At 43.3% G+C, this 15094-nt stretch overlaps 2 protein-coding genes across 10 annotated transcripts in view; one reads left to right on the forward strand and one right to left on the reverse strand.

The window, feature by feature from the left end:
• FHOD3 (formin homology 2 domain containing 3) overlaps window positions 1–8501 on the reverse strand; it is a 385259-nt gene extending 376758 nt beyond the window's left edge. For all 9 annotated transcript variants that reach the window (XM_051812625.1, XM_051812624.1, XM_051812622.1 and 6 more), the window contains exon 1: window positions 8337–8501. In XM_051812625.1, coding sequence (XP_051668585.1) covers window positions 8337–8501 — 165 coding nt within the window. The remainder of the gene's footprint in view (window positions 1–8336) is intronic.
• On the forward strand, window positions 8262–11753 carry LOC127482500 (translation initiation factor IF-2-like). The gene is made up of 2 exons (XM_051812852.1): window positions 8262–9191; window positions 10717–11753. Exons 1-2 carry the CDS (start codon window positions 8262–8264, stop codon window positions 10723–10725), a joined length of 939 nt encoding a protein of 312 aa, XP_051668812.1. The 3' UTR covers window positions 10726–11753.
• The last annotated feature ends 3341 nt before the right edge of the window (window positions 11754–15094 follow it).

Here is a 15094-nt window from a genome sequence, read left to right on the forward strand (position 1 = left end):
TTCTCTCAATTTCACTTACAAATGTTGAAGGGTTCATTAGTAAATCTCAAGCAACTAGCTTCAAAGAACAGCACTGAAATGTCTTGCATTTTTATTTTTTAATCAATATCAAGGTTATTTACAATTACCTTTTTAACTGGCATAGTCTAACTGGAGTAGTTTCTAAAAAAGAAGACAACAGAGAAACCAAGGTGATGGCAAACTTTCTTTCTTTCCTAAATAGGGAAATACAAGCTATTTGTAAGTGCATTTTATTCCAATATAATCATGCATGCTGTGTACAAGAGGAAAAGTGTATTGCTTTACCTGTATCAATAGAGCTAAAGCAATACAACTGGTTTAGTTGCACAAGGTACAGTTTGCTACTTCTGTGGCTGACGAACATAAAGCTTCAGACCATACATACCCCTCCACTACTGCACGTAATCACATGTACCTCACTTGACTTTGTATTGCAACTTGTTTATTTATATAGCTTTTTCTTATCAAGATCAGCTTTTTCTGATATCAAGAATTTATCTGTTAGTAAACACAAGACAACACTGTCCAAGTTTCATTTTTCAAGTATTAACACTTTGCCTTAAAAACCACTCTAGAACTACAACTAAAAGGAGATGAAGCTGCTTTTGCAGTCATCCCATTCTTTACTATTCAGCCTTCCGAGCACTACCATATTAAATGAGTAATATGATCAAAAAGATTAATAATAATGCAGTGCCCTTTTTTAACAATAGTAATTAGGAATGCAGGTACAAAAATAGCAATTTTCCAGGACTTTGTAATTCAATATTGTCTTCACAAAATAGAGGTTTAGTTGAGAAGTATGACTACTAAAGTCAAGTAGTCATACTGAAAATAAAGGAAAAGGTCTAAGCCTTTGTTTTTTGTGGGGTTTTTAAGCATTCTTAAAATGCTAGGAATGACAGAATTACTTCTTTTTAAGTGTCTGGAATTGGAAACTGCAATAAATTTTTTTCATATATATGTGTTAAGCTGATGACATGTGGAAAGTGAACTTCCAAGTCCCACTTACCTTCGCTTCAATAGTTTCATATGCCAGATGGTTGCAGATGTTTCTAGGTAGCTGGGCCTACTAGAGAGCTCACTGCAACTATTGTCCCAACTTGTTTCTCTGCTAAAAATATGTAACAACATTCCTTGCTGTCTTATTAATAACTGTAATACAATATAAAGTTAATATTAATCTAATGCAATCCAGGTGGTGTGTAAAGTGATGACAGAGGTGTAAGCAGCTAGCACTCTTTTCTCTAGCCTGTAATGAAGTAGTATCTTAGCACATTGATACAGTCTACTGAAGCAACATTTACCAAAGGAGCTGTACAGCCCCAGCCCAGAACACCTGGGGTCACTGAGAAATACAAAACACCTTTTGAAAGAGGTACCCACCTGTCCTGGTTAAATTGCAGTCAGAGAAGTGAACTGTAAAACCACGTAGGGTTGTCGTAAGTGATAATGTGATGGAGGGGCGACTTACAGCCCAGCTGCCTTGCATACATTTGCACAAGAGCTGTAACAGTCATCCTCACAACCCAGTGAGTGAAATCAGACAGAAAGAAAAGGGACTTTCATTTAGACCCTAGTGCTGTCTACTCTCCTGTATGGTTCCGAATCATGGGTCATCTACCGCCACCACCTGCGTCTCCTAGAACGCTTCCATCAACGCTGCCTCCGTACAATCCTAAACATCCACTGGTCAGATTTTGTGATCAATACATCTGTTCTAGAGCAAGCAGCAGTCACAAGTATTGAGGCCATGTAGCTGAGAACACAGCTGTGCTGGGCAGGGCACGTCTCCAGGATGAAGGACCACCGCCTCCCTAAGATCTTGCTTTATGGTGAACTTGCCACTGGCTGCCACAAGAGAGGAGCCCCGAAGAGAAGATACAAGGACTCCCTGAAACAACATCTCAGCCTTGGCCGTATTGACCAACATAACTGGTCTACTCTGGCCTCCAATCGTGAGGTCTGGAGACACACTATCTATAACACTGCTGTCTCCTTTGAGAACACACGCAGGATCACTCTCGAGGAGAAAAGGCAATGCAGAAAGAACCGTGACTTGCAGAAGATACCATCTAAGGAGTCTTTCTGCTGTGCCTTTTGCAATCGGATATGTCTGTCCCGTATTGGCCTCATAAGCCACCAGCAGGCCTGTAACAAATGTGGATAGAGCCTTCCTAAATCTTCGTTTGCGAAGTGTAGCCATGATGATGATGATGACTGGCAAAGCAGGACAGCCGTGCAAGCACTGGGAAGCAAAAAGTCCTCCAAAGGTTTTTAGAACTTTTGTTCTTATTTAGAACAACAGAGGAAGAAAATGAGATTGCAACATGCCAGGTCACACATCTCTGACCATTCCTCCACTAACACAGATAGGAACTGAAGTCATCTCAGTCTCTTGCTAAGTGAAGCCATTAATAATCTTCATACAAGAAGAATTTCGAAGAAATGAGGTATCAACAAATTGTTTTTGACAGAAAACAGCAAAATTTGTAACTGCAAGTACAAAACTTGAAGTATGGTAACATCAAGGTCGAACTTCTTTCTATTCATCTTCTTTCTTTGATTCCAAACCTCCAGGAAACACAGGGTGATGCAAGTTTCCAGAGGCTGCATCTGACCAATCTGTGATTTCAAACTTTATTGGAACCCAAAGAACTACCAGCACTTTCGCTCCCACCGTTCTTGACACTGAGTTCTATAAAGTCTTGAGCTATGAGCAGCCAAACTGATTGACTTCCAAGAAGGAAGTGTCAAAGTAAGGCAATTAATTTCTGGGATGGATCTGTGCCCCTACATTTACAATACAGCTTTTAAGCCTAGATCAAACAACTACAGCTTGTCCGAATCATAACTTGTCAGAAGAACCTTGAAAGAACTTCAAAGTTATTTTAGGTTAAACTGCCACAGATAAAGCCCAGTATTTGACTATTACTTTGTATCTGTTCTACGGGTATCTCTGTTCTTTTGAAAGCCCATACCACAGAACCTGCTGGGGACCAAGAAGCTTTCCACAGTTGTGGTTTTGGGTGGGTGTTTATACTCCCCCAGAAAAGTGTGTTTCACATAGGATTCAGATGCAGCTTGTGCTTGAAAGTCAGAAGACAGAGCAGTATCCTACCCCCTCTGCCCTCACAAATACTTTCCTATAAAATTCAAGCACATATGGCTACTACAGGGTCAATCTCTTTAAGCATGGGAATCTGCCAGCTCCAGAAATACTTGACTGGAGTCAGAATACTTTGGAAACCTGTTGGAAATAACTGTTGTGTTAAGTCCCCTCTTCTCTCAAAGGATGAAAAAAGGCTGATGTCCACCTGCTTCAGGAAAAATATGAAAGACCTATATGTCCTGACAGCCCTCAATTAAAATATTTCCCAGTACTCAGCAGCAACACTTGCAGAAGATATCAGCCAGTTTCCCCTACCTGTGTGTTCATTTTCCCTGGGACAATGACAATATTCCAGTTTTCATTTTCTATTCTTCAGCTCCCATGAAGATCATTATGACTAACCCAAAAAAGCTCTCTTCAGAGAACAGCTGCTCTAATTACCAGTGCCTCCATCAGGATTAGGCTCCAAACCATCTTTTCTTCTTCTGTTTCTGCCTAGCCTCTGTACACCAAGGCATTTCTAAATGTCACTGTGCTTCAAGGAAACCCAGGGAAGAGGAGCCAGTGGGTAGGTTTACTGCTCTCAGAAAACCTGAGGTTGATGCCAGCATAGAACCTAGCACAGAGTTCAATACAAGAGCTGAGCTCCATGCCAGGACACAACCAGTGAGATGCCCTTGCTATCAGTTTACATCCCACCATGCCCCAGAGTCAGCCCTGGCTTTCATCTAGGGCTAAATCACAACAGCTGAAGATGGAAATCTGGATGGTTGCTTTATGAATGAAACTCCTGAATCCCTCTAGTGCTCACTGGATTTATCTGCTTATACTACTGTTTTCTGAATGATACTGTTCCTAATTACAAATTCTTGGATGGGATTTAAACACAGAAGTTGCCTCCAGTTTTCTCAGAGGGAACAGAAGGTCAAAGCAATTATCCTTATAGCACTATATCTCCCCTTTCCACCACCACCACCAGTACATCATACGCACTGGTTTTTTTTTTTGTTTTCCCTTGTTACACAAAGTATTTCGATTATGTTTTCTTGATAAATTAGACAGCTTGATTTCCTGTATTATTGTAAAGTTGTATTTCTTACAGAGCTGCCCCAACACTGAACAGTACTGTGGGATGTGAAAACAGACTATGGCAACATACTCAGCATGCTGTAATTATGTGAATAAGTTATAATGAAGAAGATCTCTAAAAAAAGTACACCACTTGACATCGGCCATGTATATATAGCCACTCTCCTGAACGACCCCGTGTCAGCAAGTCATAAGTATCAAGTAACTCAAAGCAATTCAAAACCAACAAACCCAATGTACTGAATTAGATTCAAAGTTCACTATTGGCACTGTGCCTGAGCCACCAATTTAGACCCAGTTCTGAATTTTCCCAAGGTTCACAGAAATGGGCAAAAGGGACATCTGAATTCAGCGTCCAGACTAGATCCAGTTCTTCCTCATAGAAGAAACAGTAGGAGTGACCTAAAATCCTCAGAAACAATAACAGTCAAATTCAAAATGGCACCTTAGGCAGCCAAATCAATATAAACAGCCCACAAAAGCTCTGCAGTGTGGTTTAGTTACTCAGCAAGAATTTGTAGATGTGGCTAAAAATACCATAACAGAATTTTGGCACTTCATTGGATCGCCAACTAAGATGGTGTGTCAGCATCTAGGACCAAAGCACATGAAAACACGGAGGATACCTGAAACAAGCATTCCTGATGGCAGTGCCATGCCCTGTGGGGCTCAGCGTGTATACCAGGCAGAACTAAGCACAACCCAGGGAACAGCAACCTGCTGTATCCACAGATACGGATGTAGAGACAGGTATGTGCACAGAGAGAAGTGGAGAAACAAGAGTGAGGTAGGAGGTTACAATTAGGCACCAACTTCCAAGCTAAAGAAAGATTGCATCTTCTCAGTTTTCCCTATCAACCAGCTTAGGTGCTCCACTTTACTGAGGGTGGTAAAGCCCATCCCAGTTTCTTAACTTCAGTTAAGTGGAACTCAGTTTCTTAACTTCACTGCACTCCTTCACAAGGATCAAAAAGCACTGCTGCTCAGAAGACGGCAATGAAACCTAGACTTTCCTCCAGACTCAAGTAAAATTGTAAGTTTAAAGAGAAGTAGTAAAACCAACATGTGAAATTAAGAGTTGTATTTCCAAAGAACTGGACTGAAGAAATCCTGCCCTTTGGAGTCAAACTGTAACATCTGTTGGTTACAAAAAAGCTACTAATGACATACTATGACAGGTCAGAATGTCAAAGCATTTTTCATCTACTTTTTAAATTGTTTACTTCATAATTGTTTATAATGTTTAACTTACAAGGACTTGTAATACACAAGTTGTTTTACTAACTACAAAAATACTGTCGTCACTACTAATTTCAAGACAGGAATAGCAAAACCTGACAGTCACTGAAGTGAGCTGGATTCCAGCTACTGACTTCATCCTCTCAAGTACATCCACAGCAATACATCGTCTACAAGATGTACAAATTCCTCAGTCATTTGAAGGCAACAAGCTGGCACCTCTGTTCAGAGAATAAGTGAATATTCATCCAAGTCAAGAGATGACAACTCAAAACCTGATAAAAAAAATAGCACTGATAATTCAAAGTCACTGGCAAAAACGCCAACAGTTTATAAGATTTCAGAAATTATTTAGACAGTGGTGTTACTATGCATTTCATTATCATCATAGAATGGTTTGGGTTGGAAGAGACCTTAAAGTTCCAACCCCCCTGCCATGGGCAAGGACACCATTTGAAATATAAACTCCTAAGTCTGTTTCAAGATATTTTGCGCTCATCACCATGAAAATACTAAATGGACCATCAATCCATTAGCTCACTAATTTTCAAAGTGATTAATCAATCAAACCTCAAATGTGTCAATGTGAACTGACACCTGAATTTCAACCCATGCTCTGCTTTGACAGCTGCATTCTTCTGGGATCACAGAGTTTGCCCTGATCTCTGGGCAAAATGGAGCAAAATTCTTCTCAGGCAACTAATGTTGTGATCTTCTATTGACCAGGTGAATACAGTCTTGAGGAAAAGATGTAGAAACAGAAATAGAAAATGGAAAGCCCATTAGAAAGCAACACAAATCAGAATCATAAAGATTGTAATGCCAAACACAGAAATGCTGCCCTAACTGCAACTGCACACAAAGAACTGTGCTCTCAGTATAAGGAATAAAAGTAAACAAGTCTCATCAACACCTTTTTTTTTAATTTGTAGAAGCCAAGACAAAGCCAAGAGACATAATTAAGGCACTCTAGAGACAGGCAATGGCTCTGCAAACACAAAAGTAACTGCAACCATGTAAGCAGATTTCAATGAGCTTGCCCAAATTCTTACAATAGCAGAAACAAAATAGTTGCAAGAGCCAGCTCAGATTAACAAGTCACTGGACCAGGACTTGCCTCTAGCAGAGTACTATCTTTCAATAGCTCGGTTTGCAGCACCTCTGGGGACTTAGGCCATTTCTCATCCAAACTCTGCAAGTCTGGTTTCCAAACATTAATTAAACTTGAGAAACATTGCATGTGGGAACACTGGGCAGGAGTTAAGTGTATAAAAGTGGTCAAGGATTTTGGATGGCTCCTAGGACATTAAATAGAGGTGGGGGTTGCTGGTGGTGTTAGTATAAGGTTATAAATAAATGCCAGGACAGTATTCAAAGCAAAGCAAATGCAAAACACAACACAGTGGAATATGCTTGAAAATGAGGTTGAATTAACTCTGAATCCAGATTTTAAACTATCTCTTTATTTACTCCATTAGGTGTCAGAATCCATCCTGCCCTTCTTTTAATTAGCTCTAACTCCAAAAAAAGGCCTCCCTTGAAAACAATGAGACCACTCTCTGAATTGGGGACGACTGGGCACATGAAAACAGAATTGACCCAGCACACCAAGAGCTTCCAAAGTTTTTGTGTGTTAGGCAGAGCTCTGTTCACTGGATGCTGTATCCTTGGCAACTATTATGCAAGAAATCGTTCTACAAATGCAAAACTTCTGTCTGCTCCAAGAGATTTTCTCTGAAATACTTTTATGGGATTTTGGATATCCTTAAATCTGAGAGGACACACACCCCTTTGTCATCTTCCCGCATGTTCCCATGAGCATAAAACAAGAAGTGATGTCAAGAGAGTATTTTCCTCCCACTTCATCACAATGCAAATAAAAGTTTTACAACTTTTACTTAGTAGAAAAAAAAAGAAGTGGGCATTTTTCCTTTTTTCTTCAGTAGACTCTGCATAACTAATGTGCAGATACAAGATAATAATGAAACAACATTATTATTATGTCAATCAATGGCATTGCTTTGAAAACTAAAAATTCAAGGATCATGCCCGGGTGCCTGACTTCAAGGGCTGACCTGCAGATGCCAGCATATGTACTAGAAGAAGCATGCAGAAGAGATAGGTAAGATTTGACAAGGGCCATGCTGCAGTTTTTCGCAAGAGGGACTAACAGTACCGATTGTTTCAAGGGCAGCAGACACGCTGCTATTTTTACCAAAGCCTTGGCTAGATCTGCCTAGCTCATTAAACCTCACCGCGGTAAAGTCCTGGTCCTGCCGGCGCGACCCTGCTCCGCGCAGCCCGGCTGTCCTGAACCATCTTATCCCTCAATATCCCCAGACACTCCGACAACGCTAGCGAAGAACAGGCACGCAGTACATCTGGGGCTTAGGTTTGATGAGGTTTTTCTTCTCCTGAGGAATGTTTGCAGCAGCTACAGCTACAACTGCAGCAGAGGTGGTAGCTGCCCTTGAGGGCGTTTGGGAGCACAGGAGAGCAGCGGAGGGAGCCCCGGGCCTCCCCCCAGGACTTAAGGAAATACTGATACTGCCGGGGCGAGGGATAGCGCCGGCAGGGGCACACGGGGAGCCGGCGGGGGCACACGGGGAGCCGGCGGGGGCACACGGGGAGCCGGCGGGGGCACACGGGGAGCCGGCGGGGGCACACGGGGAGCCGGCGGGGGCACACGGGGTCCAGCGGGGCAGCCCCGCCGCCGGGCGCTCTCCCCGCACAGAGCCCGGGCTCCCGCCCCGCAGGGCCGGGGGCCGCCCGCCGGCCTCTGTTCCCCGCCGCCGGGCTCATGCGGGAGGCCGCTGCCCTTCGCCCGGTGCCCCCGCCACACACACACACACACGCCCCTGCCCTCCCACGGTACCTTCTGCGGGGCGCGGAGCAGGCGGTGCACCCCGGCCAGCTGGGTGGCGAGCGGGATGTCCTCTCGGAAGGTGTAGAGCGGCGGCCGGGTGGGCTCAGGGAAGTTGGTGCTGTTGAAGGGGTCGGTGTCATCCAGCAGCTGCACCCGGCACACCAGCGTGGCCATGGCGCATCCATGCACCGCCGCGGCCGGGCACGGGCGGGCAGCGGCACCCCCAAGTCACCGGCACCGAGGTGCTGCCTGCGCGCCCGCCGCCGCCTGCGAGCGGCACTCCCCTCCCCGGCGCGGGCTGGCCGGCAGCCGGCAGCCTTCCCCCGGCTCCCCGAGCGAACGCCGGCCGCCTCACAGCCGCCGCGCCTCGGGGAGGCGGCCCATGGCCCCTTCCCCGCCGGGATCCACGAGTGCAGGAGCGCTTCAGGCCGAGAAAGCAGGAGGCGGCGCCGGAGCCGCGGGGCGCGGGCAGAGCAGCAGCAGCAGCTCCCCCATTCCCGGCCGCTGCGCGCCGAGCAAGCAGCGGGAATGCCGCGGCCGGCACGGGCAGCCCAGAGCAACGCCGGGCAACGGGGCGGCCGCCAGCGCCCCCGCGCGGCCAAGGGCGGCGCCGCCCCCGACCCGAGGAGACCTCCCCGCCGGGCGGGAAGGAGAGTCCGCCCGGGATATCCCCCGCCTCCGCCGGCCCAGGCCCAGGGGGAACAGAGAGAGAGACAGCGAGAGACAAAGGGGGAGCGGGGCCGCCAGACTCTCCAGCCGCATCAGAGGAGCGGGAGCGACTCACCCTTGACTCCCGGCAAGAATGCGCGTGTACTGAGCTCAGTCTTCCTGTCACGAACATCCCAAATGTCCCAAATCTTCAGTGTAATATTTACCCCTTTCTAAAGGGAAGCCTTAAATAATACCCGCTTTAGAAAGAAAAAAAAAAAAAGTTTGAGATTAGCTCACTTGGTTAGAGCCTGTTTCTAATTACACCAAGGTCGTGGGTTCAATCCCAAATCTTCGTTCGTGAAGCCTAGCCATGATGATGCTGATGTGGGTTCGATCCTGTTCAGGCCATTCACTTAATGATTATACTCAATGGTCCTTGTGGGTCCCTTCCAACTACAAATATTCTGTGAGTCTGTGATTCTGTGACCTGAAACCAGGGTATTCGATATAAGATTGTTGGGTGTGTTTATCTGTATTTGTACAAAACCCTCTCTGCCATTAGGGTTGTAGGTACTCGGGATTCCTTTGGTTTCCCAGAGCACAGGGCCTGGGCAGACTCCCCACCCTGGACAGGAGACACGCCAGGTGCTGCCTGGCTTTGCGTGTGGACTCTCCTCTTTCCTTAGGCCTTCTCCTTCCTTCCTCCTCCCAGGGGAATGTGGGGACAAATTGCCAAGCACCTGGGTAGGCACAGAGGAGAGCGTTGAGCTCGTCAAGGTGCATCTATACATGTTACCCAGACTGCAGCCTCATTGGTGGGAATAGAGGATACATACACTCAGGTCTTCACTCTTGGGGATGTGGACCTCAGGAGAAGGGCCATGAAATAAGTTATGGGTGAAATACAGAGAACAAAGGGGCTCCCTGTCCTGGGGGAATGGCTGCATTTGCATAGGCTGAGCATCTACCCAAGAGGATGCACCGTACTTTACAGACGTGGCTCATAACAACCTATCCTTTCTTCCTTCATGGAGAGGGCTGTGGGGCAAGACCTGTAGCATGGTGAGAACTGCAGGATTTATCACAGAAATGTCTTAGGCAAGAAAGCATGACGTCTAGATCATAGTGTTTGCATGAAGTAACAATTTCCTCCCAGAATTATTACTGGTTTGGGAGTATTTGTCAGCACTGACACAAAAGGGGATTTCTGTTCACATGTGGTCTGTCCTTCTGTTTCTGTTCTTCTTGGGGCTAACTTGTCATGGTTCGGTTTTGCTAGCAGTTATGCATATTTTCAAAAAAGAGAAGTTATATATGGTGAATTCCTGTTTTTGATTTTTAAAATTCCTATTTTACAAAATTCCTATTTTACAAAGAAATATATTTTTGCATTTCCTTTAGTACCAACAATTTCGTTTCTAGAGAAAACAGTATTGCTTATTTATGTTGTGTATTTGTGTCTGCTTATTTATGTTGTGTATTTTTGTCACAATGTGAAGTTAAAATTAAAAAGGATATTTTGGGTTTATAAATCATGACTTACTGAATTATCATTTAAACTCCATTTTTGTAAAAAAAATTACATTTGCTGCTAATTAATTATTAATATGAGGTGGCATTTTCTGCTAACCAATTATTGACATGAAGTGGTATAAGACTGTTATTCTTGCTATTCATTAATAGTCAGGATTAATCCTGACTTTTGCTAAATTAATATATGCCACTTGTCTCATTGCAGAGGCATTAATACTTGGAGGGCAGTTTTAAATAAATTATGGAAGCCAGGATTTTTTATGGGACAGCATCGCATTATCTTTCCTCCAATAATGGAAAATGAAAACGAAGGATCAGCCAATGGAGATCAGACAACCTAAGGCTCAACATCTAGCCACCGACTCTAAATCCCATAAGGAACCTTGTATGTTATGCTCTTCAACTGGATTTCCAAATACAAGGTGATTGATGGAGATACATTTTACGACCAGGAAGGAAGAAAAATAGAGCGATACAAGCATGAAAGGATTCTGAGTTAGCCAGAGCTTTGAGGTGCATCCTTTTCCTATACTTTCCTATACTTCCCATACACACACACACACACACACACACACACACACTTTCTTATAATTTTTCTTAATTGTAAACATCCCCAAAGCACTATAAACCAATGAATTTCAGAATCTGGATTTTATTTGAATTTGAATTTGAATTCAATTAATACAGGTAGAAAGAGAAAACAGATCTGCTGGATAAAGCAGAATAACATTACAAGGTCTGTGAGTGTGAGTGTAGAGGGAGAGACACATGCCTAAATTCAGCATTTGAACGGTTTGCCGCTCTTCTACATACTCTTCAGAGGCCTTCTGAATCTGCAGTCTCTTTCCATCAGCCTGAGCCAGGGCAGTGTATAGCCTTTTCTTCCAGTCACCAGTTTATGCTTCCGCTGCAAAGCTGTACCTTGTCCTTTGAAAAGTCCTTCCCTCACACTCTATCTGCAGACTGAAGGATAGTGCTCTCCCCTCTCTCCACTCTCCTCTGTCATCTCTCTTCTCTCCTATCTCCTCTCTCCTCTCACAAGGTTTTGCTTATTCAGTGCAGCAGCTAAATGAAGGTGAGCAGGCAACTTTACTTCTCACTGTTCCACTACAACCTTTCAAAAGAGCATGAGATGGCTTTTAAATGACCTTAGCACACAGTCAAATTCAAATGAACAGCCAGACACTGCCTGTCAGGAGTACAAGGCATGAAGCACCATGGGCATTGCATCTGGAAGGACAGAGGCACGACAAGAACAGCAGATGTGGTCGCCTCACCCCATTTCTAATTATGGAAGCTAAGGCCTTCTCAGAGAGTGAGAGCATTTTCCTCAGTCATGCTGAATGAAAACAGCATTCGGGAGCTCCGAAGAATCCTCAGCACAGTCCAGGCTGTGTTCCTTCTGCCTTCAGTGGTATCATGGACTAGTGAGTCCCCTTCCTGGAGGTGACAACTGAGATGGGCTGTGTTGCTTGCTGACCTTGGAGTCCCTGAGTCTATCTCACATGCCCTTTCCATGAAAACATAGCCTGCATATTATCAAGTAAAGTCCAGTTTCAAGCTCCCAAGTTCCTTTCACAAAATCGTAAGGGGAAAATGTGTGCACACATTTTTCAGGAATGAAACATAACTTAGGAGGTTTCATTTAGGGCTGATTTATTCATCTTAACTCATCCCATTACTGGCATTTCTTAGAAATACATTGTTGAATGAGTTAAGATGGTGTGTCAAGTTTAAATTTGAATTTCATTATTGTTGAAACCTCAATGTTAAAATAACATGGGGTTTTTTTGTCTTTAATTTCCTCCTTTTTATTAAAAATAAAAAATATATATTTGAGGGAAAGTTATTGAAAGCATATTTTTTAACCCAAGGACCACCCAGACACAACGTAAATGTGCATTTAAGCAGTTTTAAAAAATGATACTAGGTATCAGAGCAATTGGCATAGCTCCATAGGAGTATTATTTTTTCTGGTGTATCATCACGTCAATACAGATCTAGACACATGATTGTGAGATTACAGTATATGAAGTGGCCAGTCCTTTGGCTTTATCTCTCCCTGTCAGACAAATTGAATTGCTTTCCAAATTTCATTTTTTTGAACTTGAAGCCAATTTTAGTTATGGGAGAACAAAAGCAATTTTAACTTCCATGATTTATTCACTTAACCTTAATAAAGCTGAAAAATAACAGTCTATTTGGTAATGGTAATCAAAATGGGCTTGCGAACCACTGGAATTAAAGTACAGTAATGAAAGTGCTGACAGATCCTTTACTGTAGTGATGGGAACAGTATTTCTGCCTTATCCACACTATAATCTGTAGATACTGCTTTGTTCTCTTAGTGAAGTGTGGAGAGCGATTTATTATCATTGTAAGCATGGACAGGCAAATAACCTAACACACTTCTCAAAATAATGGTGTGTAAGTGAAATCCAGTCTGTCACAAGACCAAAAATAATACTGTAGATTTTGGCCTCGTTCATCCAAGGATCTCAAAGTGCTCAGCTACCATTAAATGTTACCTGCTTATTCCTGCCCTTCAGATGGGGAAACTGAGGAGCTGACAGATCAAGGATACAATTCTTATATGATTTTTTTTTATAGAAGTGTTTTTTTACTGATTGCAATAGAACCTGAACTGGGTGTCATATGACTGGATAACAGAAGACATCCACAGAAAAGCTCACCTTAACAAAAACTTCTTTTTTGTAGCTAAGGACTTACAATGGTCCCAAAGACTGTAAGTGCCTTCATTAAGCTTGAATTACATAATCACGCATTCCAGTTCTGTTGAGTTGTACTGAAAATTATTCGTCTGTGGTTGCTGGCTAATACTTTATATGAAGTAATACGATATGCTATTAACACTGGCTAATACTGCAGTTTGGTGGTGAAGATGAGCTCAAGGTTCATGATTCCAACATCACTCAACATTCAAAGATGCTGCACAGATCTGTAAAAACCAAGCCCTGGTTGGGTATGATCCATGGATCATACCACCCCAGGAAATAATGTTTGATGTTCTGACGGTGATCCTATAGATCACCTACTTCTCTGCAAGGTCTTCACCTAAGGTGGAAAGGTCTTAAAGATATAACTCCTGTTGAAAGGGCTGAAAAGTGAGATTTCTATGATGTGCATGCTGCTCGATGCCATTTAATACAGTCTTTGGTTACACAAATACACTTGTGGTCTCTTACAAGACTCCTGTCTCTTTCAGCACACAGGCAAGGGGACTTAATTCATGCACACAGGTATTTTACTTCACCTTCACCATTTAATGCTCAAGGCCTCCTGCCATATCCATTGCACGCTACTTAAACCCTGTTCTGATGACAGAACTAATTTCCTCAAGAGATTTGCTCCAGTGCTCAGTACTATATCAGATGATTGCTTTGCAACTATCAATTTATAATCACAACGTCCTCTGCAGGGAAGAGGTCATTTTGCCCCCATTTTATGGTTGGAATGTTACCAGACAAAATGGAGATAAAGTCAAAAGTAACCACCACTGTTGGCTGTCTAATTCTGCCAATCTGCCTACAACCAGATTCCAAAATATCTAAGAACACTATGAGTTAGAAGTGCTGCTGAGAGTGACCTTAGCTTAGGCTGGTTGGGTGTTCTACAGCTAACACCAGGCTGCACAGAAGAGGAGGAAATGCATGCAATGAGACTCTGAAAAAGTCACTGGGAGTGACTTTAACTTTGTGCTGGAATTTTACCATGGCAGCATTTATGGGGCTTGACCATTAGATACTCTCACCTAAATCGTCAAGCCAGGGGGAGAGCTTGCAGAAACCAACCCTCTGTGCTACTCAGCTCTGATTCTTTCTCAGAAAGAAAAGACATATACCATATGAAGTTGTGAATTAAAATTTATTCTGAAAATATTTTATTCTGCATCTGTGTAAACGTTTATATACATATGCAGAGCCACCTTTTCAGACTCTAAAAAGAATGCTCCCTACTGTTAACTCTACACATCAAACCTCCAGCCAAGGACCATCCATGCTTTATCAAATTCCGGTTAACTGTAACTGCTCAAGCTCTCAAGCCCATGGACATCAATGAGACCACAAACATGTCTAAGGTATATAAGGACATAGGTGTAAGACAATGAGAACAAACAAGAATCACTTAGAAGCTATTTCTGCTTGTGGGATCTTTTACCATTTGTAATGTTACAGAGCTGTAACTACACATGATTTTTGAAATGGTGACTGATTCTCCAGAGCTGGCCATTAAATCAGACAAAAACTCAGTCTTTAAATCAAAGTTCTCCTTTTATCAGTGAGGTATGTCTTTATAGATTTTCTGTCCATTTTTCATTATCCTCCTCTAAAAAATATAAAGGTGTGGGAATGCCTCCAGGTGATTTTAATATCGCTCCTTTGCTTGAAGCACCTGATTAGGACGATGGGGAGGAGGTTACACAGCTTGAAGAGTATGGGAAGGCAGAGAGTGAGGGACTCAGGAGAGACTTCAGAGCCTGCAGATCATGCTCAGATGGAGAGTTTGCTGAACTGGGCCACAGAAACACTGGAAAGAAAACCTGCTAGGGAGCAGAGGGGAGG

The sequence above is a fragment of the Manacus candei genome, unplaced genomic scaffold (assembly GCF_025592945.1).
Source record: "Manacus candei isolate 608988 ecotype Guabito, Panama unplaced genomic scaffold, ASM2559294v1 h1tg000088l, whole genome shotgun sequence".
Lineage (NCBI taxonomy): Eukaryota > Metazoa > Chordata > Aves > Passeriformes > Pipridae > Manacus > Manacus candei.

Coding starts and splice junctions, on each gene's coding strand:
- LOC127482500 (XM_051812852.1), top strand. CDS start 8,262: ATGCGGGAGGCCGCTGCCCTTCGCCCGGTGCCCCCGCCACACACACAC.